This window comes from Nycticebus coucang, chromosome 11, assembly GCF_027406575.1.
Source record: "Nycticebus coucang isolate mNycCou1 chromosome 11, mNycCou1.pri, whole genome shotgun sequence".
NCBI lineage: Eukaryota > Metazoa > Chordata > Mammalia > Primates > Lorisidae > Nycticebus > Nycticebus coucang.
The window spans coordinates 10,763,883-10,791,787 of NC_069790.1; the positions used below are offsets into that span (position 1 = coordinate 10,763,883).

The following is a 27,905-nucleotide window of genomic DNA, read 5'->3' on the forward strand; positions in this document are numbered from 1 at the left end:
TCAGTTGTCTGCCCCTGCCGCCTCTGGCCCTCCCCCCCACAGCGCCTACCGTCAGCATGTAGTCCTGCAGCAGCTCGGTGGCGCTCGCGCTCAGCTCACTCTCACTGACCGTCTTGCCATGAGATGATGGCCGAATGTAGAAGGACAATGGTGACACTCCACCCACGTCCGCAGAGTCAGGGAAGGAGCTGAAAGGGACACGGCATGTGGGCAGGTGGCTTCCCTGACCCCTCTATCCCATGCAGGTTTCGGGGAACCTAACCAGTGCCATGTGTGCACAGGACCCTGCTATGGAGCAGGGAAATGGTGACAATAATAGGGATACAAAAGGAGAGCTGGCCAGGTGCAGAGGTGTTCAGCACCGCCTGGTTCTGGGGCTCCCCAAGGGAGGGGCTCTCACAAAGGCTTTCAGGGAGAGAGGGAATGTGAGGGCCAAGGGGCAGTGCTGTTGGGGATGACATGCTGAGGGAGGCCCAGGGGGCGGTCTCCTCAGGAAGTACCTGGAGCTGGGGAAGGGAGGCAGGGGTGGCAGGAAAGGAGGGCATGGGCTGAGCTGCTGCAGAGGGGATGGGCTATAAGCACAGGGCTGGCAGGCCAGAGACCCAGAAGGTTTGCAGAGGAAAGACACTATCCAATATGCCCTTTACAAGGTCACTCTGGAGGCCACAGGAGGGCGGGTAGGGCAGGGAGAGCCCAACGGGAGGGCAAAGGCTCTAGAAGCTACCAGCAGGTTGTGACCACACAACACCAGGCAATGTGTTTGATGTTTGTTCAACCCTGGGGCTCAGGGGCACCTGTACTCACAAAGTGCTGGCTTCTGCCTCGTACGTCTCCTTAATGTCCACTTTTGTCGAAGAGTCATCTGTAAGGAAGACATAGAAAACCCAGGTGACTTTCAGATATGTGCAGGGGAGGCATTTCAAGTCCAGCCCTACTGCTGCATGTATTAGAGACAGTAGCAGGCCTGGCCTTTCAGACATCCTGCAGGCCTGCATCACTGAGCCACCCCGTAAGTGTCATGTGCTGCAAGGCAGGGCCTCTCCCTGCACATTCACAGGATCCTGCTGAGTGCACGTTCTGTTGCAGTTGGAGTCCATAGAGGGTTTGCCCATTGCCAAAGCCAGTGATAGCTGCCTTTGGGGCTATCGGCTATGTGCTAGGCAGGATCACAGGGGTGTGTCTTCTTTAACCCAGGCACCTGTCGCCCATCCTCACTTGAGCCAGGTCACACAGCAGAAGTCAGCCAGAACCAAGCAACTGACCCCCAGCCTGGACACAACTGAGGCCTTGGGACTCCTATGACCTTCAGACCAGCAAAGGATCTGGTGCAGTATAGCTATGTGGTTAACATTAAAAAGTGACAATAGGTCTCAGCAACAGACTGAGGAAACCAAACCTGAGAAAAGGGACATTTCAACACCAATACTGGCAGTGAGCAAAACCTCTGAGAGGCAGGTGAGTCTTGGGAAAAGTGTAAGACTTTAACTGGGAGCAGAAAGGAAAGGATGGGAGAAAAAAGGGATGTTTCTGGCAGTGGAAACAAGGTAAGCAGAGCAGTCAGAATAATGGCCCTTGAAGGCTGTCTATATCCTAACCTGCAGAACTTGTGAATATGTTATGTTACACAGCAAAGGGGAGTTAAGGTTGCTAACCAGCTGACCTTGAAATAGGAAGATGACCCTGGATTATCTAGGTGGGCCCAGCATGATCACCAGGGTCCTGAAACACGGAAGAGGAAGGCTGAGAGTCGGAGGAAGATGACGGTGGTCCATGCCATGGGGGTGGCCGTGCACACTAAGGAAGGTGGAGAGCAAAGCACGGGGCATCTCCAGGAGCTAGAAAGCAAGGGCAGCTTCTTCCCTGGAGCCTCCAGAAGGAACCAGCCCTGTAGATACCTCAATTTTAGCCTACTGAGACCATTTGGACCCTAACCTATACAATTGTAGAACAGATTTGTGCTGTTTAAGCTGCTAGTTGTTTTTTTTTTTTTTTTTTTTTTTGAGACAGAGCCTTAAGCTGTTGCTCTGGGTAGAGCACTGTGGCATCACAGCTCACAGCAACCTCCAGCTCCTGGGCTCAAGTGATTCTCCCACCTCCACCTCCCAAGTAGCTGGGACTACAAGCGCCCGCCACAATGCCCGGCTATTTTTTGGTTGCAGCCTTCATTGTTGTTTGGCAGGCCCAGGCTGGATGCAAACCTGCCAGCTCAGGTGTATGTGGCTGGCGCCTTAGCCGCTTGAGCCACAGGCGCTGAGCCAAGCTGCTAGTTTTAAGGATCTGTCATGACAGCAGAGAAGTAATACAGCAAGCAAAGCCCTGAGGAAGAAATAAGCAGAGATTGTGTGCACACATGTGTGACATCTGTGTGCATACACATGTGTGGCTCCCGCAGAGAAGTCTTGGGATAAGGCTGGCAGGGCGGGAAACCCACCGAAGGAGCCCCGAGTAGTGGAGTTACAACAGCTTACTTTGTGAAAACTCATTCAAGTGTATACTTATGACCTGTGTACTTTTTAGTAAAAAACTTTATTAAAGAAAAAACTTTTTTCTCCCATCCTTTCCTTTCTGCTCCCAGTTAAAGACCCCAAAGCTGGGCGCTCACACCTGTAATCCCAGCACTCTGGGAGGCCAAGGCAGGTGGATTGGTTGAGCGTAGGAGATTGAGACCAGCTTGAGCAAGAGTAAGATCCCATCTCTAAAATAGCCAGGTGTTGTGGCGGCTGCCTGTAGTCCCAGATACTTAGGAGGCTGAGGCAAGAGAATCACTTGAGCCCAAGCATTTAATGTTGCTGAGTTATAACACCACAGCACTCTATCAAGGGTGACAAAGTGAGACTCTGTCTCAAAAAAAAAAAAATGAAGAAAGAAAGAAAAGAAGAAAAAAAAAAGACCCTAGGGGAAATTCTAATGCACAAGAGCCAAAGCAACCACACTGAAATTGAATGTTAACTACAGCTCAATAAACCACCTGCTCTTCGCATAGTGTATCGCCCTGGACAAGTTGCTTACCACCAAGCCTCAACTTCCCCATCTCTAAAATGGGGATGAAGACTGTACCTACCTCACTGGGTTGTCAAGGACTAAATGAGATAGTGTGTGCCTGAGCTGGATGGAGAGGCTCATGCCTGTAATTCCAGCATTTTGGGACACTGAGGGAGAAGGATCGTCTGAGACCAGCTTGAGCAATATAACAGGACCCTATCCCTACAAAAACAAGGTAGACATGGTGGCATGAGCTCACAGTCCCAGCTACTCAGAAGGCTGAGGCAGGAGGACCGTGAGCACTCAGAAGTTTGAGATGCAGTGAGTTATGATCATATCACTGCATTCCAGACCAGGAAAAAAAAGCATGCCTGAGTGCTCGGAGACTGTGCAGGGTGTGAGGTGCCCACCACCCAGGGCTCTGGCTCGAAAACAGGGAAAAGGCACTGAGCTACTTACTGCTCTCCCACCAAGCCTGGGCTTCTCCAAGGCTCTCTACCACTTACCTTCTTGGCTGAAACGTGAGAATTAACATGGCGGGGTAGAGGACTGAGATTTATCTCCAGAAAAAGAAATTACAGGCAACAAGCTGCACTATTTCCAGTATCTTCCTTTTTTTTAAACAAACCATTAACCCCCAAAAATCAATATGTTTGAGAAATAGATGATCTTGGTGTTCAGAAGACTTGGCTCAAGTGGGCTTGTCTATTAAGTTAATTTGTACGGACTGATGGATTCCAGACGCTGCTCTATAACCAGCCTACATGTGGTATGCAGGAAGTGGCAGCTCCGAAAGCAGGTCTGGCTGTGCAGCCCTCAAACACAGCCCCTTCATTTTCCCACTCAGCACATGGGCTGCCTCCCAGGGCAGCCTGAGCAGCACCCTGCAGGCCTGGCCATGGTCTCAGAAGGAGCCCTCACACTGAGAACGGCCATGTCTGGACATACGGAGGGTCCCCAGAACCACTCAGCCGTCCCGATTCTCTCACATGCTCCACTTCTAGGAGACTTCTCCTGGCCCTGTCTTTGTTCTGAGTTAGGTGAAGTAATTTTAGCCACACGTGGTTCTATAACAAGTGTCCATGGCCACCAAACTTACACCAGGAACCCACTGAGCTGGCCCAGTATTTGTGCTGAAAACAGCTCCCTGAAGGAAAGGCAATGTTGTTGCTCTGATTAAACCCTATGGACTAGTATGAATGGTGGAGTCTGGAAACAAAGGCCACCAGCAACAGCAGTAACTGTGCTAACCATTCCTGGTGTCACTCACAGGGAGGTGAAGGCCCCCGCCCCTGCTCACTGCCCGCTCTCACCAACATACCGCTGTGCAGGGACAGGTGGTGGGTCGGGGTGGAGGCCCCATCAAATATTGCTCTGTCCAGAAAGTCGATGGTGGACTCCGTGTACACGACCTGGAAGACCTGGCCCAGCAGGCAGCAGAGCTCCTCCGCAGCGACCTGCAGCAGGGGGACAGCAGCTGCTCTGTCAGCCTGGCTAGGGCTGGGAACCATGCCTTCCCAGGAAACTTCCAGGGAAGTGTTCAATAAATATGAATGACACCCAAATCAAGCACCTCTCTGCCTTCCACTACCCACAAAGGGTGTTAAAAAGGAGACTCAGCCAACTAGAATTCCATCCAGGACCAGATGGTGGCCCCCGTGTGGCCCTGCGGATATGAGGAGACTGTGCAGGGCACAGGTGTCAGCTGCCTGCCCCACCTCCTCGTAACCTGAGCCTGACTTTACCCTCATAACTCCTACCACGCCTGGGAAAGAAGGGAGAGAAGCTTCAGAAGTATCACAGTCCACCTGGAGGCAGGGTTTTATAAGTGTGCTGTGTAAAGCAGCGGCTCTCAGCTGGAGCCAATCTGTGTCCCCCCCAGGGGGCATGTGGCACTATCTAGAATCATTTTCAGTTGTCACAGGGGAGAGGCCAGGGACGCCTCAACACCATACAATGCACAGGGCAGCCCTCCAAACAAAGAAATATACGATTGGAATGCAAACACTGACTAGAGGGCATGTTAGATGGAAGGTCACTACTATCCATTCTGCAGTGACTCCTGGAGGCCCTGTAGCTTCCGGGTGGCTGCGGGGAGCCACAAACCCACAAATGCCCAGCCGTGGCTCTTCCAGTCTGCAAGGAATCTTCAAGCACAGTCCTTAATGCCAGGCAGGACAGGTGGCCACCACCACCCACCCAGCAGGATAAGGGGAGAGTGAAGCACCACAAAGGGGAGAATGATGAGCAAACGCCCCCCGCAGTGCCAGTCTCAGAAACAGGACTGAGGGTGGGAGGGGCTGGGCTGAGTGGAACCTGGGGTAGGACCTGGGACGTGGCCACAGGTAAAAAAGAGCTGTGGGCTGGGCCGGGGTAGGGGCAGGGCCTGGGGCAGAGCTGGGTAGATGGGGAAGGACTGGCTAGGGCCAGGGCCCTGGACAGGGCTGGGCATGGGGAGGCAGGACTCGAGGGCCTGGGTGGAGCTGGGAGTGGGGGGGCTATGGGCAGGCAGGGGTGGGGCCTGGCCTGGATAAGCGTGGCCTAAGGAGGTCTCACCTTGCTCTCTGTAGCCAGGATGACCAGGCAGCATGCTTCCACTGGCCCCACTGCACTCTCTGACAGCGAGCCTGCACTGAGGCCTCTGGAACTTTCCGCACACAGACTCTGGCTGGGGGAGATACCCGGGTCCTGGGCTGAGAAGTCAACACCATCTCAGGTTAACACAGAAGGCAGGTAGGTGTGATGGACGCTGAGGCACCAGCCAGGGCTGCTCTTACAATGCTGCTCAGGGGACCTTTACCTGGCTTAGGTGACTGTCAGATGACCAGGTTGATAGCCCTGCACCAGATACACCCTCGGGCCAGGTCCCCTTCCCCTTCTTTGCCTCCCTAAACAAAGGTAGAACCAGGTGATACCTGAGCACCCAGGCACCAGAGCTTGAGTCACACTGCAGTTTCACATGGTTCAAGTTTATACATAATAGATCACAAACAAAAGCCTGAGAATCGTCTACCTCCAGAAGGTTTCCATGTGTTCCAGTCCAAGACACTCCTTTCTTACAGATGGGTAAACTGAGACATAGTGGGGAGAAAGGTTTGGGCTGAGAGTATGTGAGTGGCAGAATCTAGGTGGTCAGATCCTGGTGCCCTGTTTCTAATGCCCTGCCCACGGCCTCCCCATGTGGAGAGGTTCTCATGTGACATACAGGGTGACTTCAGGTTTTTTTGTTTGGGTTTTTTTTTTGAGACAGAGTCTCACTTTGTCGCCCTGGGTAGAGTGCCATGGCATCATGGCATCATAGTTTACAGCCAGTATGGGCTCAAGCAATTCTCTTGCCTCAGCCTTCCAAGACTTCAGGAGAGACGCCAGTGTCCAGATAGCAGGACTCCAAGAGCTAGCACATCAGTCAAACACGGGAGGACTTCCAGGCTAGAAGCAAAGCCTAGAAGTACCCCTAGTGCTGGGGTGTCAAGGGCAGGCCTGCCTCAGGGGGACAGGGAGGCAGAACTAAGAAGCTGCTGGGGAGATGGGAACTGGGCCAGTCACAGGCCAGACACAGGCAGGTATGGGGGCAGAGACCAGGGCTCCGTAAGGGACAGCTCCAGAGCCCCACAGTAAGATGGTGAGCACTACTCTGTTCCTGTGGCAGCCACTGGCCACAGCACTACCGAGCACATGGCACAAGACTAGTCAACACCGAATTGTGAGTGTAAACTACGCAGAGGGCTTCAGAGCTGACAAAACAAAACAAAATAGCTGTATGATTTTTATACTGATTATATGCTGACATGATAGTATTTTGGATATAAAAGGCTAAATCAAATATATTAATGAAACTAATTTCACTTCTCTTTACTTTTTTAACATTTATATTTATTTATTTAATTTTGAGACAGAGGCTCAAGCTGTCACCCTGAGTAGAGTGCCGTGGCATCATAGGTCACAACAATCTCAAGCGAGTCTCTTGTCTCAGTTTTTCTATTTTTAGTAGAGACAGAGTCTTGATTTTCGCTCAGGCTGGTCTCAAACTCCTGAGTTCAAGCAATCCACCCACCTCGGCCTCCCAGAGTGCTAGGATTACAGACGTGAGCCACGGTGCCCGGCCTTTTTTTAACATTTTAAAAAGTGCTAGCTCCCTGGCCCGTGCCTGTGGGGCTTCTCATGGAAGCAGGATGGGCAGCTTAAAGACACAAGTGGTGTCTTATATCACCAGAAGTGCCTTACGAGGTGCACAGATGACCCTGCTTCATCCAGCACCACCTAAGTCACCACCATGCAAGCAGCTCCTGTCACGTGGACCCTTCTTGGCAGCTGTCCCACCTGCCAGCATACCAGGGTCCAAAGTGGCATACAGATGTGCCAGCATGCAGGAGGCACTGACTGAAGGTTAGCTGTTCATCTGCCGGTCTCTGCACTGGGGACTGTGCGTCCCTAACCCTACCCACAGTGCACCTCCCTAACGCAGCCTTTCAATGAACCTAATGGATGGAGAGACACACTTGCTCCAGTACCTGCTAAAACAAGGAAGATCACTCCCGGGACACGGGGACTTAATCTCTTCCTTTTAATCAAAAGTTCTTTCAAAGACTTGAGTCTCGTTTTTCCCCTAGTTTCAGAAAGTTTCTATGGAGGTCATTCTCTCTTTTAAAAAATTGGTTATCTATTTTCTTCAGCAATTTATTCTAATGACTAAAGCTGAGAAACTGCCATGCAGCACCAGAAACAAAGGAGGCCAAGGTCCCTTCCCCACCAGCTTAAAACACCTGTGGGAACCTGGTCCGAAGCCAGGTCCTCCTCATTCCTTGTCCCTAGGGCCTCCTGTAGGGACCCAAGGGTAGTGAACAGAACGTCACCATGGCATTAGATAGTGTGACTGCAAGTAGCTACAAAGCAAACCTTCTGAAGTCAGAACCAGTTTACGCCCAGCTCTACTATTTACTAGCTATGTGACCTTTGTCAATTTACTGTCTCTGCTCTTAGTTGCTCCATCTGTAAAGTGGAAATAACTGGAATCCTTCTTGTAAGTTTGTTATAAAAATCAAATGATACATTTCATGTCAAATAATCCGTACTAATTTCGGTCATGTTAAACTGCCATTTTAGTTTTTTAATTTTATTTGTTTATCTTTTTTGAAATGGACTCTCACTCTGTCACCCCAGAACAGAGTGCTGTGGCATCACAGCTCACAGCAACCTCAAATTCTTGGGCTCGAGTGATTCTCTTGTGTCAGCCTCCCGAGTAGCTGGGACTACAGGTGCCTGCCACAACATCCAGCTATTTTTCTTTTCTTTTTTTTTTTTTTGAGACAGAGTCCCACTGTGCTGCCCTCGGTAGAGTGCCATGGCATCACAACTTACATCAACCTCACACTCTTGGGCTTAAGCGATTCTCTTGCCTCAGCCTCCTAAGTAGCTGGGACTATAGGTGCCTGCCACAATGCCCGGCTATTTTTTTGTTGCAGTTGTCATCGTTGTTTAGCTGGCCTGGGCTGGGTTTGGACCCGCCAGCCTCAGTGTATGTGGCCAACGCCGAAACGACTGTGCTACAGGCACTGAGCCACAGTTTTTCTATTTTTAGTAGAGACAGAGTCTTGCTCTTGCTCAAGCTGGTCTTAAACTCCTGAGTTCAAGCAATGCACTCAACTCGGCCTCCCAGAGTGCTAGGATTACAGGTGTGAACTACTATGCCTGGCCAAACTGCCATTTTCACAGAATAAAATGGTTAAATATTGGCAGCTTCATATTGTTCAACCTACCTTCATGCCTGGCATTAAATAGTCGATGCTCAGTGACACCATGAAGGAAAATGAGAGACAAGTGGAGCACAGAGCTGACCTCATTTTGACATGCTCGGTGACAGTGAGAGGGTGATTGTGTGTGCACAACCGTGTGTGCATGCGCATGTGTGCACATATGGTGTATGGGGGTCGAGGTTACTGCTACAAAGATGGCAAGGTAGAGCAGCAGCCACCTTCGCAAACCCCTCCGGAGCTACCTGCATGGTAGCAACCCCAGCCAGATTCCCAGGCTTTCTGTGTCACCCAGGCTGGTGACGTCACAGCTCTAAAAGTCAGCACCTGGAGTGTTCTCCAGATTCCCGATGGAAACAACTTCCCTCTGAGTTACCTAAGACACAGTGTGTGGTCCAGGCAGTCCTACTGTGTCCCCCTTACACCTGCCCCTGGCTCTCTGGAAGTGAAAGGCTTGGGGTCAACCCAGATACCAGCAGAGACCCAAGGAGCCCAGGATAGTGTCCCCCCAGCACCGCCAGCCTCAACACTCACAACAAAGAGGGTGGAGTGCAGGGAGAGTAAACCCCCGGCTCCTCCCTCATTTCCCAGGCATGGGACTGAGTACCAGGGTTGGAGGCCTCTAGAAGTTGACTGTTCAGTAAGACAAGTGCTGTGCTTATTAGCAATATAAATAAATTAAGAGAACAAGTCAGAAATAACATTCTGCTAATTCCATCTGAACGTGAAGGCAGCCAACAGCAAGGACACACTCAGAGTAACCTCCAAGACCAGGAGCTCCTGGAGGGTCTGGGTCTGCATGTGCAGCACTCAGGACGTTGGCCAAGTTGAGGTGAGGCCCCTACCTGCAGCCTTTTCTCTGGGGCTCCACCATGCATGGACAATGGGCAACTCCAGTGTACTGGGGTTGGGGGGACACAGGGGACCCACTGGGCAGAGGTACTAGACACTGCACCCCTTATTGAGCCCCCAAAGGCTGTGCTAGGAGCTGATCTCAAGCCCTCCTCTGGCTGGCCTCAAGAATCAGAAGGGCCAATTCTCAGTCATAACAAGCAGTGAGACCCAACATGAAGCTGCAAAACTGTTCCTGGAGCTTCATGAAATTCAGAGATACTCTTTAGGACAAGGGCCTGCATGACCCCTGACATCCCAGATTCCCTACCTGTCTTCAGGACGACCAGGTGTGCGGCGTCATCCCGGACATAGGAGACGGCAGCGATGTCATGGATGGGTACCCTGAGGATGATGTCCTCCCCATCACGCCAGGCCAGCTTGACATTGTAGGCAGACAGGCTGAGCACAGCATCGTGCTCCTGAGTCAAGTGTCCGGGAAGCTGGTGGGCTCTCTGGGAGGAACCACGGGCATCAGAAATGGTGGAGGTAGCTGTGGGCCAGCAGTGGGCTCTTGTCCTGGGAGCACCAGGCTGGCCCATGTCACGCATGTGAGCAGGGCTACGTGAATAAGGTGAATATGGTTTCCTTCAGCACGGTGGTGCTTACTCCAGGGATACGAATGCATGCAACCATTTGGAGGATTCTTCTGGAACTGCCTTTAGATCCAGGCTTATGGCATGTGGTTTGGAATATCTTGAGAGTGTAAACTTTACAAATAGACCCAAACCATGTGAAGCAAGTCAGGAGGATAAAGTTAATGTTCAGACTGAAGAACAGTCTTAATATCCAGAGTCAAGGGCACCCATAATGTGACGGGATTGGGTCATCCCGCACAGCCATGAAAGGAAGAGTAAGGGGACCAAGGGCTGGCGCAGGCCAAGGGACAGGGTTACCTTTGCATTGTCTATGAAATGCAGGATTTCAGTCCTACTGGAGGGATTCAGGTATCCTGGTATAGACGTTAACTGACCTAAATACTGAAAGAAAGTGAAGGAAAAAAAAACACCGTAAGAAACGGAGGTTGAGCCAACACTACCATTGCCACTGCAGAGTACAGACTGGGTGCCTCGTGCTTGGACCACCAGGCATCTCCACCCCGGCTCATATAAAAGCCCAACTCTTGGAAGTGAATGCTGGATTTTTACATAAATATTTCCTGGCTGAGGATCACCTTCACCCATTTCCTACCATTCTGTATTCAAGGTAGTCATCAAAAGTCCTGCAAAAGGCATCTCAAAGTTAGTTTTGGTAAGAATTGCACTCTGAAACAGGGATGGCTGCTGTTTTCTGGTCACTGTTGGGGTAACTGAAAACAATGGCACCACGTACAACCCCCTAAAAATAAACTTCCGTAAAATGCCAAGGTCAACACAACTGAGAAATGAGCAAAAACAGAGACATGAAGTGCTATGGCCTGGTCTGAATGTGTCCCCTAAAAACCATGTGCTGAAAACTTAATCCCCAATGTAACAGTGTATGCAGGTAGGACTTTTAAGAGATGATTAGGCCATGAGGGCTCTGCCACCTTGAGTGGATTAATGCTGCTGTTCAGGGGTGGATTTGTCATCACAGGAGTGGGCTCCTAATCAAAAGATGAGTTCAGCCCCCTTCTCTCTTTCTCTCTCCCTTCCTTTTTTCACCATAGAGGACACAACAAGAAGGTCCTCACCAGATGGAGCCCCTTGACCTTGGACTTCCCAGCCTCTAGAACTACAAGAAATAAATTTCTGCTCATTATAAATTGCCCAGTCGGTGGAAATCTGCTGTAGCAGCACAAAACAAAGACATGAAGTTTCTCTTGTTACACTTGGTCATGAGGCACTTGGCTCAGTAGGACGCTGTGAGTGGCAGCATTGTACCTGCTGGGCTCCCATCTGCATCTTACTAACTAACAATGTTTTTAATGTTTTAGCATTTTTAAATAGGCTACTGATTTCTTCCAGAGAACAGCCTTCATCTTCTTCTTTTTTTTTTTTTTGTGAAACAGAGTCCCATCCTCTGCCCTGAGCAGAGTGCAATGGCATCATAGCTCCCTACAACCTCAGACTCAGGCTGTGGGCTTCCCGCTGCCTCAGCCTGCAGAAGCTGCTGGGATTACAGGTGCTCGCTGCAGCACCTGGCTGGGTTTTTCATTTTATTAATGATTTGGGGTCTCACTCTGGCTCAGGCAAGTCTCAAACTCCTGAGTTCAAGCAATTCTCCCTCCTCAGCCTCCCACAGTGCTGGGAATAAAGACATGAGCCACCACGCCTGGCAAAACAGCCTTCTTTTTTTCTTTTTTTTTTTTTAATTTTTGTTTTGTTTTTTATTAAATCATAGCTGTGCACATTAATGCGATCATGGAGCACCATACATTGGTTTTATAGACCGTTTGACACATTTTCATCACACTGGTTAACATAGCCTTCCTGGCATTTTCTTAGTTATTGTGTTAAGACATTTACATTCTACATTTACTAAGTTTCACATATACCCTTGTAAGATGCACCGCAGAACAGCCTTCTTATTCTTGACCTTCCTCAGTCATTCACTACCTCACGTACCTAGTTTCTCTGTTAAAATAAAATAGACTTACAGTTTCAGTCCACCGTGTAAAAAGCCTGGCAGTCACCATGCCCTTTCTCACAATAAGAAGAGGGCTGACGAACTGAAAATCAATGACTATTCTTACATCCCTCAGATAACTGAGGTCACAAGGAAAAACAATGCTCCAAAATGAGTGAGGGAGACAGGTGGATGCTGAGAATCACAGCTCACCAGGAGCAGAAACTCTGAAGAGGAAAGGGGAGCTGAAAAGCACTAGACACTGCACATGGACCAGCTTGACGTAAAAACTCCTGGGAACCTAGTGACTGGGCACCCCATAGTGGCCTGAGTTTTACCTCTTAGGAGCCCCACTGGGTTCTCAGGGTGAAGACTTAAGAAAAATCCCTTCTTGCTTCTGGCAGGGGAAAGGAAAAAGAAACCATTTAAAATTATGACCAGGGCGGCGCCTGTGGCTTAGTTGGTAGGGCGCCGGCCCCATATACCGAGGGTGGCGGGTTCAAACCCGGCCCCGGCCAAACTGCAACCAAAAAATAGCCGGGCGTTGTGGCGGGCGCCTGTAGTCCCAGCTACTCGGGAGGCTGAGGCAAGAGAATCGCTTAAGCCCAGGAGTTGGAGGTTGCTGTGGGCTGTGTGAGGCCACGGCACTCTACCGAGGGCCATAAAGTGAGACTCTGTCTCTACAAAAAAAATAAATAAATAAATAAATAAATAAAATTATGACCAGAACTTTTTTTTTTTTGAGACAGTCCCACTCTGTCACCCCTGGGTAGAGTACCGTGGCATCACAGCTCACAGCAACCTCAAACTCCTTGGTTCAAACAATCCTCTTGTCTCAGCCTCCCGAGTAGCTGGGACTACAGGTGCCCACCGTGATGCCAGGCTAGTTTTTCTATTTTTAGTAGAGCTGGGGTCTCGCTCTTGCTCAGGCCGGTCTTGAACTCCTGAGTTCATGCAATCCATCCATCTCAGCCTCAGGGTGCTAGGATCACAGGTGAGCATCACTGCACCTGGCCACATTTTGTTATCCTTAACAAAGCTCCTTCCTCAAGGAAAACTATTTTACCAGAGTTTAACCACGTAGGAGAAGGGAAATACCCAATTTTTGCCTCCTCTAGCCTGCTGTCTCTCCTAAAGAAGAAAAAACAAGACAAAACTGAGAAACACTATAGAGCTCACAGCCCAGGGGCATAGGCCTGCTAACACAGAGACCAAACCGCAGGAGTGTAGACCACCCCGACCACGACCACCACCAACAGGGCTCCTCTATAATAACAGGGGATTACAACTGAAAGTTCAGGCCTTGGGGCGGCGCCTGTGGCTCAATGGGTAGGGAGCCGGCCCTATATACTGAGGGTGGCGAGTTCAAACCCGGCCCCGGCCAAACTGCAACAAAAAATAGCTGGGCGTTGTGGCAGGCACCTGTACTCCCAGCTACTTGGGAGGCTGAGGCAAGAGAATCGCCTGAGCCCAGGAGTTGGAGGTTGCTGTGAGCTGTGACACCACAGCACTCTACAATAAAGTGAGACTCTGTCTCTTAAAAAAAAAAAAAAAAGAAGAAGTTCAGGCCTTAGGCCCTATTTGGGAAGGAACCTTCAGGAAAACCCAAAAGCAATGAAAGACAAAAATAAGGACACCAAAGATTTTATCTTTTGACATTTATGGCTACAGCAAACAGTAAACACAGCCCAATTCTTAGATAAACATACAACCTTACAATAAGACCTATTTTCCTCATACCTAATGTTCCTTTTACACATTACACAGGAATGTCCCACTTTCAATAGCAAATTATAAAGCAAAAAAGTGGAGAGATAGGGCCAGCATCAGAACCAGGGTGAGATAAGGCAGAGATTTTAGAATTATCAGACTGGGAATTTAAAACAACTATGATTAATATGCTATGGGATTTATGGAAAATGTGCACATTATGCAAGAACAGATGGACAATGTAATCAGATAGGTAGAAATTCTACGCAAGAATCAATAGGAGATGCTAGAAATCAAAAACACTGTCACAGGCTTGGCGCCCGTAGCACAGTGGTTACGGCACCGGCCACATATACTGTGGATGGTGGGTTCGAACTGAGCCCAGGCCAGCTAAACAACAGTGACAACTACAACAACAACAAAAAATAGCCGGGCGTTGTGGAGGGCACCTGTAATCCCAGCTACTTGGGAGGCTGAGGCAAGAGAATTGCCTAAGCTGAAGAGTTTGAGGTTGCTGTGAGCTGTGACACTATGGCACTCTACTGAGGTTGACATAATGAGACTCTGTCTCAAAACAAAACAAACAAAAAACACTGTAACAGCAATGAAAAATGCCTGTGGTGGGCTCATTAGTAGGCTGGACTCAGCCTAAGAAAGAACCTCTGAGCTTGAGAATGTGGCAATAAACTTCCAAAACTGAAAAGAGAAAAAAGGAATGAGAGAAATGAAACAGAATATCCAGGAGCTGTGAGGGCAGTGCCTGTGGCTCAATGGGTAGGGTGCCAGCCTCATATACCGAGGGTGGTGGGTTCAAACCCGGCCCTGGCCAAACTGCAACAACAAAAAACAGCTGGGCGTTGTCCTGGGCGCCTGTAGTCCCAGCTACTCTGGAGGCTGAGGCAAGAAAATTGCCTACCAAAGATGTAACATACATATAATGAGAATACGAGAAGAAAGCAAGAAATGAATAGACTATTTGGAGCAATGATGGCTCATAATTTGTTCAAACTAATGTCAGACACCAACCCACAAATCCAGGGAAATCAGGGGACACTAAACAGGATAAAAGCAGAAAAAGAGTAGAAGACAAAAAGAAACCCAAAACAGGGCAATTAATAGAAATAATGGGCATGGTAAATATTCATATAGCTATGTTGATAATTACTTTAAGTGTAAGTGTTTTAAACACACGAATTCAGAGACAAAGACCATAAGCATGGATTTTTTTTTAAAAAATCAAGACCCAACTACAGTGGTTCTCTACCTATAAAACAACTTTAATTATAAAGACACATATAGATTAAAAGTAAAGGGATAGAGAAAGCTATGTCATACTTACACTAGTCAAAAGTAAGCTAGAGTAGCTGTATTAATTTCAGACAAAACAGACGTCAGAGTAAGAAAATAAAGGATGAGAAGGGGCATTCTATAATGATAAATGGGTCAATTCTTCAAGAACGCATAACAATCCTAAACATGCACATACCTAACAACAGAGCATCAAAGCATGTGAGGCCAAAACTGATAGAATTACAAACAGAAATTTCTGTTATTATACGGAAAGACAAATCTACTATTATAGTTTAAGATTCCAACTCTCTATATCAGAAATGGACAGATGCTGCAGGGAGAAAATCTGTAAGGACCTGGTTAAACTGAGCACCATCTATCAACTGGATCTAATGAACATCTTTAGACCACTTCATCCAACAACAGCAGAATACGCATTCTCCTCAAACTCACATCGAACATTCACCAGGACAAACCATTTACGAGCCAAAAACACACCTAACAAATTCCAAAGAATAGAAACTATACATCTGCTCTCAGACCACAACGGAATTCCTCAAAAGACCTAACCAGCCAAAATTCACACAAGGAGAGACAGACAATTGGAAATAGGCCTATGGTCTATTAAAGAATTTGAATCAGTAATTAATAATCTACCAAAACAGAGGGCTCCAGGTCCAGAGAGGTTCACTAGCAAATTTTATCAAATATTTAAGAAAGAAATTGTATCAATTCTCTGTATTTCTTCCAGAAAATAGAAATAGAGAAAATGCTTCTTAACCTATTCTATGGTGCCAGCATTACTGCGGTATCAACACCAGATAAAAATGTTACAAGAAAGGAAAACTAAGGAGGGGCGCGGTAGTTCATGCCTGTAATCCTAGCACTCTGGGTGGCCAAGGCAGGAGGGCTGCCTGAGCTTAAGAGTTTGAGCTCAACCTGAGCAAGAGCTACACACCTTCTCTAAAAATAGCTGGGTGTTGTGGCAGGCACCCAACTACTTGGGAGGCAAGAGGATTGCTTGAGCCCAAGAGTTTGAGGTTGCTGTGAGCTATGACGCCACTGCACTCTACCGAGGGCAACAAAGTGAGACTCTGTCTCAAAAAAAAAGAAAAAGAAAACTATAGACCAATTATCTCTCATGAACATAGATATAAAATTTCTAAACAAAATATTAGTAAATCAAATTCAATAATATATAAAAGGAATTACACACCATGACCAAGCTTGATTTATCCAGATGTCCAGGGCTGATTTAATTAACAAGGCCGGGCACTGTGGCTCACGGCTGTAATCCTAGCACTGTGGGAGGCTGAGGCCTGAGCTCAGTAGATTGCCTGAGCTCACGAGTTTGAGACCAGCCTGAGCCAGAGCAACACCCCATCTCTAAAAATAGCCAGGTGTAGTGGCAGGCACCTGTACTCCCAGTTACTTGAGAGACTGAGGCAAGAGAATTGCTTGAGTCCAAGAGTTTGAGGTTGCTGTGAGCTATGACGTTACAGCACTCTACCGAGGGTGGCAAAGTAAGATTCTGTCTCAAAAAAAAAAAAAAAAAAATCAATTAACGTAATCCATTACACAAACAAAAAAAATCATATGATCATATCAATAGATGCAGAAAAAGCCATTTGGCAAAATCTAATACCCACTCATGACAAAAACTCTCAGCAAAGCAAGGAAGAACATTTACAGAAAAACTATAGCCAACGTCATACTTAATGGTGAGAAACTAGATACTTCCCCCCAGGAAGTAAGGTAACAAGGTAAGGATGTCCCTTCTCACTGCTATTATTTAACGTCATACTGAAAGTCTTAACTAATGTAGTTGGACAAGGGAAGGAAATAAAAGGTATGCAGATTGGAAAGGAAGAAATAAAACTGTCTTTGTTTACAGATGACCTCTCTGACTGGGAAACCAAGGAAGGACATCACTCTGGAGATCTCCAAATCCAAGCCAGGTAAACATGGTGACATGAGCCCATCTACCTACTGCTGTCAACGCAGCCTTGTCACTAGACAAAGGAGGAAACAGACGAGTAGCTGGCAGGAGCACATTCAGGGCACGCTGGCAAATACTAGTGTCATTTGGGCTTAGTCAGATGGGTAACCTCGGAGTAAGCTGAAGTTCTGAATCTGAAGATCCCTGAACTACCAGTGGGTAGAAATGCATACTTATTCTGGAAAGTTTTCTCTAGCTCATCATTTTCTAAGACTGATGTAGAAGGGGAGGAGAAGGAATAAAACAAAAGTTTCAGGGGCAGCGCCTCTGGCTCAAAGGAGTAGGGTGCTAGCCCCATATGCCAGAGGTGGAGGGTTCAAACCCAGACCCAGCCAAAAACAAAAAAAAAAAAAAAAGGGAGAAAACAAAAGTTTCTATTGGTTTCCCCAATATCTACAGGGGTGGGAATCTCCTCTGACAATCAGAATGGTTTAGGAATAAATAAGCAGCATATCTAACAACTGGCTCACACTTAGCTTACCAACCGAGAGGTCATCTGTTGTCAATAAACATTCTAGAGTGTTTCCAGAGATCTGCTGTTAGCTGCAGCCTTTCCATCCACTTCTTATCTAATCATGTGAACCAAATGCAGATGTTTGCTTACATTTATCAGCATTATTACGTGTCATCTAGTCTCACAATTCCTGATTTCAAAACTTACTACATCAGAATAATTTTCTTGTTGTTGTTGTTGTTGCAGTTTGGCCGGGGCTGCCACCCTCGGCATATGGGGCTGGCACCCTACTCACGGAGCCACAGGCGCCACCCTTTATTTTATTTATTTGTTTATTTATTATTTTTTCTTTTTGTAGAGACAGAGTCTCACTTTATGGCCCTCGGTAGAGTGCCGTGGCCTCACACAGCTCACAGCAACCTCCAACTCCTGGGCTTAAGCAATTCCCTTGCCTCAGCCTCCCAAGTAGCTGGGACTACAAGAGCCTGCCACAACGCCCGGCTATTTTTTGGTTGCAGTTTGGCGGGGGCCGGGTTTGAACCCGCCACCCTCGGTATATGGGGCCAGCGCCCTACCGACTGAGCCACAGGTGCCGCCCTATATCAGAATAATTTTTAAAGTGCGGTATTGGCACAAAGACAGATATACAGACCAATGGAATAAAATTGAGAGTCCGAGAATAACCCCTCACATATATGGTCAAATTATTTTCAACAAGGGTATCAAAACCACTCAATGGGGAAAGGATGGTCTTTTCAACAAATGGTACCGGGAAAACTGGATATCTTCACGTGGAAGAATGAAGTTTGGACCTTTATCTAATAATATATCTGAAAAAGGACAAGAACTTAAACATAAGACCTAAAACTATAAAAGTCTTAGGAGAAAACATAGGGCAAAAGCTTCATACTAGGTTTAGCAAGAATTTCTTGGATATGACACCAAAATCACAGGCAAAAAAAGAAAAAAAAAAGCAATAAACTGGACTTCATCGAAATTTAAAACTTTTATGCATCAAAAGAGACAACTGGCTCAGCACCTGTAGCTCAAGCAGCTAAGGTGCCAGCCACATACACCAGAGCTGGGGGTTTTGAATCCAGCCTGGGCTTGCCAAACAACAATGACAACTACAACCAAAAAAAAGCCGGGCGTTGTGGCGGGTGCCTGTAGTCCCAGCTACTTGAGAAGCTGAGGCAAGAGAATTGCCTAAGGCCAAAGAGTTTGAGGTTGCTGTGAGCTGTGACGCCAGAGCACTCAACCCAGGGTGACACGGTAAGACTCTGTCTCAAAAAAAAAAAAGATACAATCAACACATTGAAAAGACAACACAAAGTGCCCACAGCTCCAGTGGTTAGGGCACTGGACACATGCTCTGGGGCTAGTGGGTTCGAATCCAGCCTGGGCCTGCTAAACAATAAAAAAAAATTAATTAATTAATAACTGGGCCTTATGGTGGGCACCTATAGTCCCAGCTACTCGGGAGGCTGAGGCAAGGGAATCACTTAAGCCCTAGAGTTGGAGGTTGCTGTGAGCTATGACATCATGGCACTCTACCAAGGGTGACAAAGTGAGACCCTATCTCAGTTAAAAAAAAAAAAAAGAAAAAGAAAAGACAACCCACAGAATGGAGAAAATAGTTCCAAGGGATTAATACCCAGACTATATATAGAACCCTACAATTCAACAAGAAAATCCCAAACTACCCAATGGGTAAATGACCTGAATAGACATTTCTCCAAAGAAGATATACAGATGGCCAATAAGCACATGAAAAGATTCTCATCACTGATTATTAAAGAAATGCAAATCGGGGCGGCGCCTGTGGCTCAGTCGGTAAGGCGTCGGCCCCATATGCCGAGGGTGACAGGTTCAAGCCTGGCCCCGGCCAAACTGCGGCCAAAAAATAGCCGGGCGTTGTGGCGGGCGCCTGTAGTCCCAGCCGCTCGGGAGGCTGAGGCAAGAGAATTGCTTAAGCCCCAGGAGTTGGAGGTTGCTGTGAGCTGTGTGAGGCCACGGCACTCTACCGAGGGCCATAAAGTGAAACTCTGTCTCTGCAAAAAAAAAAAAAGAAATGCAAATCAAAACCACAATAAGATATGCCATCACACGCACTAGGATGGCTATTTTAAAATGGGAAAATAACAAGTATTAACAAGGCTATAAGGAAGTTGGAACCCTTATGCATTGCTGATGGGAATGTAAAATAGCACAGCCACAGCAGAAAACAGTATGATGGGCTCCTGACAACATTAAAACACAAAATTAGCATAGGATCCAGAAATTCCACTTCTTTTGTACCTATACAAAAGAAATGAAAACAAGGACTTAAAAAGATATTTGCATATCCACGTTCCTAGCAGCAAAATTCCCAATCGACAAAAGGTAGAAAATGTTCATAAAGTGGATAAACAAAATGTGGTCTATGTGTAAATACGATGGAATATCATTTAGCCTTAAAAAGGAAGGAAAGTCTGACCAATTATAACATGGCAAAAACTTGAGGGCATTGTGCTACGTGAAATAAGGCAGTCACAAAAGGGCAGGTCTTATATGACTCCACTTACACTACAGCAGTCAGATCACAGGGACAGAGAGGAGTGCAGGGGTTCCCGGAGCTGGGGGCAGGGGCCATGGGGACTCATTCTCTATCAGGCACAGAGTTTTAGTTTGGGCTGATAAAAAAAGTTCTGGAGACGGGTGGTACTGATGGCTGTACAATGATGGGAATTTACCTAATGCCACTAACTGTAAACTTGAACATGGTTAAGATGCTAAATTTTATGTTATATATATTTTACCACAATAAAAAATTTATCTTATTAGCTTTATTCAATAATTTCAGGTTTTTTGCTATCCCTCTCAGCTTTCCATCATTCAAAAATGTTATTTTGTGCTTTCAGTCAAATGGGTAATAAAAACTGTTGACTAAGATGGGGGACGGACCAAATGCTTTGCTGAAACAAAAGTATTCTGATAGTTTATCTACAGAATTGTCCCCAGGGTTGGGGTGACACAATGTTACCATCACTATCTTCAACGTTATCCAAAATCTGACCACGATGCTTTAAAAAAAAAACAACTATTACCAATAAAGAAAAATTATAGCTGTAATCCTTGTCAAAATTCTGGATGGGACAAAGTTCGTCTCCTGGACAGCTCTCACAATGGCCTTGTCTGCCCTGGGTAATCACGCTGGCCAACAAGTGCCATCTAGAGCAAAGCCGCGCCACCCCACACCCACTGCAGGCTGCCCTGACGAACTAGTCAGAGCAAGTCAAGAGCACAGCTCAGAGAGAAAAGACTGCAGTAAATGGTGAGAGGGCGAGGGGACACCGCCCAGCAGTCATCAGCCCACTTAGCTCTGGCATTAGATGACCCAACCGTGCCATCCACCTAGCCCACCTCTGTGGAGCACCGCAGCCCACACACTTCATGCTGGGAACATCACCACTGCAATAGGCATCTTGTTTGGGGTTTGCGTTGGGGAGGAAGCTCTAAATAGAAACTTCTAAAAATAATTTTTGAGGCGGGGCACAGTGGCTCACACCCGTAATCCTAGCACTCTGAGCGGCTGAGGCAGGTGCATTGCTTGAGTTCAGGAGCTCGAGACCAGCCCCAGTGGTAAATCCTCAAACAGTATCATTCTCCAGTGGAAAAGCAGAGGTCAGTGCTGCTCCCAGAGACTCAATGATGCAGGGCGGGTGGTCCCCCTATCAGGCCCCACCTGGCTCCTGCAGAAACTGGATGCCTCATGACGAATAACAGTGGACTGCCACAGACTGAAAGTAAATGGAATCTTTATTCAAATCGCCAAACACATTCATGGATGCAGGGTTTGCGGCACTGCAACATTAAATGCTTCTTTCCGAAACCTATGAGGAACTGCTCACACATGTGGGATGGACAACAGTACACATTCACATTCAAGTGCTGGTCTCAGCCCAGGACTGTGCTAAGAGCATCAGCTGCAGCAGCAGGTGGCCCAGACTCACACCTGCCTGGAGCGCTGTGCAGCAGTCTGTCACTGGCTTACACCTATGGCCTCAGATAGGGTTCCCAATGCACAGCTGACAAAGGAGAAGGCCCATGTTTGGTTCCCGTACTTGGGGATGAGCCACTGCAGGACAGCCCTTCACAGCAGCAGACCTGCCAGCAGGAGGTTCTAGGGCATCATCCCTCAAGTAGACCACCCAGCTGCTCGGTAGCCCCCTGAATGCAGTAGCACGCCGTTGACCATGTGATAGGAAACGGTTCTGTGCTGAGGACGGCGCGTGCGCCAGGTGTGAGTTTGCCTCTCCTGCCCGCCCACTCTCCACTCTCAGGGAAAGTCTGATCTCTGTTATGAGATGACACATAACTTCATCTTGAATCAAGAGACTCGCTTGTGCTAAAGGAGGTTCAGCAAGAGGCACATGACGATGGAATTCCAAGGTCCTATCAAGTACCTGACCGGCCCAGAGCTGCCATTAGGCCGTGGTGGAATGGCTTCTAGCAGGCACAGCTGTGACACCAGCTGGGCAATGACACCCTAGAAGGATCCTCCCTCTCCTTCAAGATGCAGTCCATATCTACACAGTTGTCACTAAATGGGGCTGTGTCCCCAGCAGGTAGAACATTGCCTCAGGACCCACTGAAGTTTTTCTGAAAGGTTTCCAGAAATTACGACCAAGGGACTTTGGAGAAGTTGAGTCTGGATGGCATGAACTTAAGGCGAGAAACAAGTAGATGGGGACGTACAGAGCAGAGTGTAGCACACACTGTGGTTTCCCACTCAGATGCCCCTGAGTGTGGGCGCTCAGGGTGTGGGTGGATAAACCCCCACTGCGTCCGTCTTCACAGAGCACAACCCAGGCATTGATCAGGTTGGAGGTGGCCCCTGAGCCTACAATCTTCATTCATCTCTTTCCTCTGCTCTGCCCTGCCTCCTTCACTCTTCTGAGCACACCCTCAACAGATTCAGTAAAACACGATCTCCAGTTTCAAGTTCTGCTGCTAAAGACAACTACAAACAAAAAGGCAAATGACAGACTTGGGAAAAACGCACGCAGGTAACTCACAGCAAAGGGCTAACTTACCTGACACACTGAGAGCTACTAAGAACACATCAGAAAAGAAGAAACAAAAAGAAGAAATGGGCAATGGGGCGGGGCGCAGTGGCTCTTGCCTATAATCCTGGCACTCTGGGAGGCCAGAGGCAGGGGATCATTTGAGCCCAGGAGTCTGAGGTTGCAGTGAGCTGTGACAATGCCACTGCACTCTACTTGGGCCACAGAGTAAGATTCTGCCTCGGGGCAGTGGAAAGGCAGTGGATCCAGAAAGATAGTTTGAAAGACAGCCAACTCTTGACCTTTGAAAAGATATTCAACCTCACTTGTAAGTGCAAACTGTAAAATAAAACATTTTACAACTATTGGATTGGCAAAGATCAGAAAGTTTCAACAGACACGGTGTTGTTCCTTGGAGTGTGGAGAAACAAGCATGGCTGTCCCTCAGTATCTTAGGGGAAATGCTTCCAGGACACTGAGGATACCAAAATCTGCAGATAGTCTCCAGTGCGTTATCCAAAATGGGGTAGTAATTTACAGATGACCTATACTCATCCTTTCTTCTAACAGTCATGTGTCACTTGATACAGACACATTCTGAGAAAAGCATCCTTAGGCAAGTTCGTTGCTGACTGAACACTGCAGAGTGCTCTTACAGAAACCTACACACACAGCTTCCTGTGCACCAGGCTGTGTGGGGTGGCCCATGCTCCCAGGCTGCACCCCTGCCCAGCATGTCACTGCACTGCATACTGTAGGCAGCTGTGACATGATGGTAAGTTTGTGTCTAAACATATCTAAATATAGAAAAGGTAACACATCATGCTATAGCATTACAAAGGCTACATCACTAGGTGACAGCATTTTTTTTTTTTTGAGACAGAGTCTCATTTTGTTGCACTGGGTAGAATGCCCTGGAGTCATAGCTCACAGCAACCTCAAACTCTTGGGCTCAAGGGATCCTCTTGCCTCTGCCTCCTGAATAGCTGGAGACTCCAGGTGTCACCACAATGCCTGGCTGTTTTTAGAGACAAGGTCTCACTCTTCCTTAGGCTGGTCTTGAACTCCTGAACTCAAGTAATCTACCTGCCTTGGCCTTCCACAGTGGTAGGATTATAGGCATGTGCTACTGCGCCCGGCCTTTTCCAGAATGTTTTTGATCCACAGTTGGTCCAATCCACAGATGCAGAACCTACAGATATGGAGGGCTGACTGCACTCTCATGGACACCAATGGCATCCATTGACTTAAATTTCCTCCTGAAGCACAATTTAGAGATGTCTATCATATTAAAAAGTAACCTAGCCTTAAAGTATACAGAAATTCCACTTCTACAATTTATCCTATATGTACAGTAAAATGTATATAATAGTTGAAAATAAATTAAATAGGTATTAATGGATCATTGGTTATGAAACTAGGAGATGAATAATGACAGACCCAAATAAGAGAAAAAATTAAATTCAAGAAAAAATTAAATTCAAGAAAAATTAAATTAAATTCATGAGTACAATGTATGGATATAAGGGGGTGGGGGTTCAGCAGGAACCCACCCAATGGGTACAATGTATGGATATATGGCACACTCCCTGGGTGCAAACACAGGTACAACGCGGACTTAACCTTACATGTGTAAATTATATAATCTAATGGTTTGTACCATCATATTAATCTGAAATTTAAAAAATAAATCATTAGGGTGGTGCCTGTGGCTCAAGGAGTAGGGCACCAGCCCCATATATCAAAGGTATATGATCCCAGCCCCAGTCAAAAACTGCAAAAAAATAAAAAATAAAAAAAATGTAAAAAGATAAATAAATAAAAATAAAAATCATTAGTTAAATAAAATATGGTATAGATATGCAAACGAATACTGTACAGCTATTAAAATGGATGAGGCAGCTTTATATGTCCTAATGTGCACACTCACGACGTATTTTTGACTGTAAAATGCAAGACACAAACAGGGCACACCACGTAATCCCCTGGGAAACTAATCAATGTGTATGCTTGTATATGGATAGACTATCTGTGGAAAAGGACATGAGAAGCTGGCATCAAACAATTCCTTCCACAGAGGAAGCTCATGACTTCTTTTAACCTAGAATCTCTCTGTACCATTTCAACTTTGTACCAAGTACATAAATTACATATTCAACTAAATGTTTTGTTTTGTTTTGAGACACGGTCTTGCTCTATTGAGTAGGCCAGAGGGCCATGGTGTCAGCCTAGCTCTCGGCAACCTCAAACTCCTGCATTCAAGAAATCCTCCTGCCTCAGCTTCCCAAGTAGCTGGGACTGCAGGCACGCACCACAGCAACGCTCAGCTAATTTTTCTACTTTCAGTAGAGATGGGGTTGTGCTTACTAAGGCTGCTCTTCGATTCCTCAACTCAAGAGATCCTCCCGCCTCAGCCTTCCAGAGTGCTAGGATTACAGGCGTGAGTGACCATACCTGGCCTCAACTAAATATTCCTTAAATAATAATAAATCTAACCAAGAACCTTCTTGGGTTTGGTATCACGGTTGTGATTAACAACCCATTGCCTCTCCCAGGATTAAAACTGCACAGCAAGCCTGGTTTGAGTCTATTCACACAGTCACCGACAACTAAGGGGCCTCCAGGAAGCTCCACCCATGCTGCACCGCTGGGCTGGGGCAAATGTCTTCTACTTCATAAAGGTTTTGTGAAAATTAAATGAGAAATATGGATTAAAAATGTTCACAGTGCTGCTGCACACAGTAAGCATTCCAAAAACAGAAGCTAATACCAAATTCCTCTGAACTTTGTTTTATTAATGTTCACTCTAAATACAAACTACTTTCCATGAAGAACCACCCTGGCGTATATAGGATTAAATGTCTCCTCACCGCTGGATTTTGTTGTCATCATTTTTATTTTATCAGAGTAATAAATGTACAAACAAATGTAAAAGGGCAAATAGTCCAAAGAACTGCCTAACAATCTACTGTGCTAATCAGGACGACCCTATAAATCACTTCCAGGAGGCAGTCACCTGTCTTCTGGTCTTTTGGCATCTAGGGCCATTTTTCCAAGTAATGGGTTTATACAGCTATCACTTGATTTATCAATTTAAGACATTATTTATTGACTTCCAATTATATCACTGCTCCCACTTCCTCTTCCTTTTTTCTTACTATTTACATAACTTTTCACTTAATCATTACTTAGCACTTAAATCATTTTGTTATCCACATTCTACCTCACTGATGTGCCAAATAGTAGTGAAATTATAATTTTGTTCATATGCAACCTTTTCTTTATAATTAAACTTTTTTTATTCTAAGATAATTGTAAATTCACATGCTATTTCTAAGAATCAACACAGGGAAATCCATTATACCTTTTACCCAGTTACGCGCTAAGGGAATGTCTTGTGCCAAGGTAGCACATCACACCAAGTCATGGCCACTGACAGTCAAGATCAGAACGCCCATCACAGGGATCCCTCCTGCTGCCCGCACATGGGCATACCCGCTGCCCTCCACCTCCACCTCACCCTCATCAGTTCTCCATTTCGGTAACTGTGTCATTTCAAAAATATTATATGAAGGACCTCTTGGAATGGCTTTTTTCACTGAGCATAATTTTCTGGAGATCCAGCCAGGTTACCGTGTTATCAGTAGCTCACTCCTTTTCATTACTGAGCAGTCTTCCGTGGTAAGAACAGACCTCATTTTGTTTAACATTTTACCCACCAAAAGATACTGATTTGGGGGCTGTTTCCAGTTTGGGGCTATTATGAATAAAACTGCCTTGAATATTCATATGCAAGTTTTCATGTGAACATAAATTTTCATTTCCCTGGATAAATGCCTAGGAGCACAACTGCCAACTTACACAGCAAGTGGATGTTGTTTTAAAGAAACTGCCAAACTGGGTGGCGCCTGTGGCTCAAGGAGTAGGGCGCCGGTACCATATGCCAGAGGTGGCGGGTTCAAACCCAGCCCCAGCCAATAACCAAAAAAAAAAGAAAGAAAGTAACTGCCAAACCATTTTCCAGAGTGACTGTACCATTTATATTCTCACCAGCCAAAGTAGGAAGGGTCCAGTTCCTCTGAATCCTTGCTAGCATTTTATCCTCTTTTTATTTTAGCCAGTTAGGTGTGTAGTGACACCTCACTGTGCTTTCAATCTGCATTTCCCCAATAACAATATTGCACATCTTTTAATGTGCTTAATTGCCATACCCTCCTCAGTAAAACATCTCTTCCTGTCTTTGCCCATGTTCTGAAATGGGTCATTTTCTTTTCATTTTTTTTATTTTTTGTAGTTTTTGGCCAGGGCCAGGCTTGAACCTGCCACCCCCAGTATATGGGGCCGGCACCCTACTCCTTGAGCCACAGGTGCTGCCCTTCTTTTCAGATTGGATTGTTTGCTTTTTTTACTGTTGAGTTGAGAGTTCTTTATACATTCTAGGTACGAGCCCTTTGTCAGATATGTGGTTTGCAAATACTTCCTTTCAGTCTGTAGGTTACTTTTCATCTTCTTTTGCAGAGCAACGGTTTTAAGATTTGAGGAAGTCCAAATATTTTATCAGTTTTTCCTCTTATGTATTTTTAATGTTAGGGCTAAGAACTCTTCGCCTTTGCCCTACACATCTTGAAGATTTTCTGGGATTTTTTTTTCCTAGTTACAGTTTTACATTTAAGCCCATGATCTACTTTGAGTTAATTTTTGTATAGGGTGTGAGGTTTAAGGCCAGGTTCAAGCTTTCCCTACGGAGGTCCAATTGTCCCAGCACCATTTGTTGAGAAGCTGTCCTTCCTCCATCGACCTGCTTTCGCATCTTCGTCAATAATCAGCTGGGTATATTTGCATGGATCTGTTTCTCGATTCACAATTCTCCTCTGATTTCTGTGCAGATACTACACAAACTCGATTGCAGTAGCAATAAAATGTATCTATATACTATTTTAATTCTTCAGAAGCCGCTCATAATATCCTTCTACCCAAACACACAATCTGTACTTTGCTTTCTCAGAGCTTTTGCAGTTTGTTTCTTAGATGCCTGTCCTGGAACTTCACTTTTCTGTCATCCAGGGAATTATCTTTGTTCTATTCTGTGCTAGACCCCCTGAGCTCTGAACCTGTATTTTCCCTCTTTTTGGTCTGCTGTATGTTTTGATGTAGAACATCCTCTAACAACCGTGAGTTCAGCTTTTAGAGACCTGATTTTCTAGTCATCATAACAGGATCCTTTCAGTGCAGAAAGT

General features: G+C 46.5%; 1 protein-coding gene across 5 annotated transcripts in view; it reads right to left on the minus strand.

Annotated features, from left to right (window-relative positions):
• Positions 1-27,905, minus strand: part of CCM2 (CCM2 scaffold protein) — a 63,427-nt gene that overhangs the window by 2,739 nt on the left and 32,783 nt on the right. For 4 of the 5 annotated variants that reach the window (XM_053608933.1, XM_053608934.1, XM_053608931.1 and 1 more), the window contains 6 exons: positions 10,520-10,603; positions 9,895-10,078; positions 5,539-5,675; positions 4,304-4,439; positions 805-862; positions 50-188 (listed from right to left, as the gene is read on the minus strand). In XM_053608933.1, coding sequence (XP_053464908.1) covers positions 50-188; positions 805-862; positions 4,304-4,439; positions 5,539-5,675; positions 9,895-10,078; positions 10,520-10,603 — 738 coding nt within the window. The remainder of the gene's footprint in view (positions 1-49; positions 189-804; positions 863-4,303; positions 4,440-5,538; positions 5,676-9,894; positions 10,079-10,519; positions 10,604-27,905) is intronic. The other variant, XM_053608935.1, reaches the window with a different exon arrangement.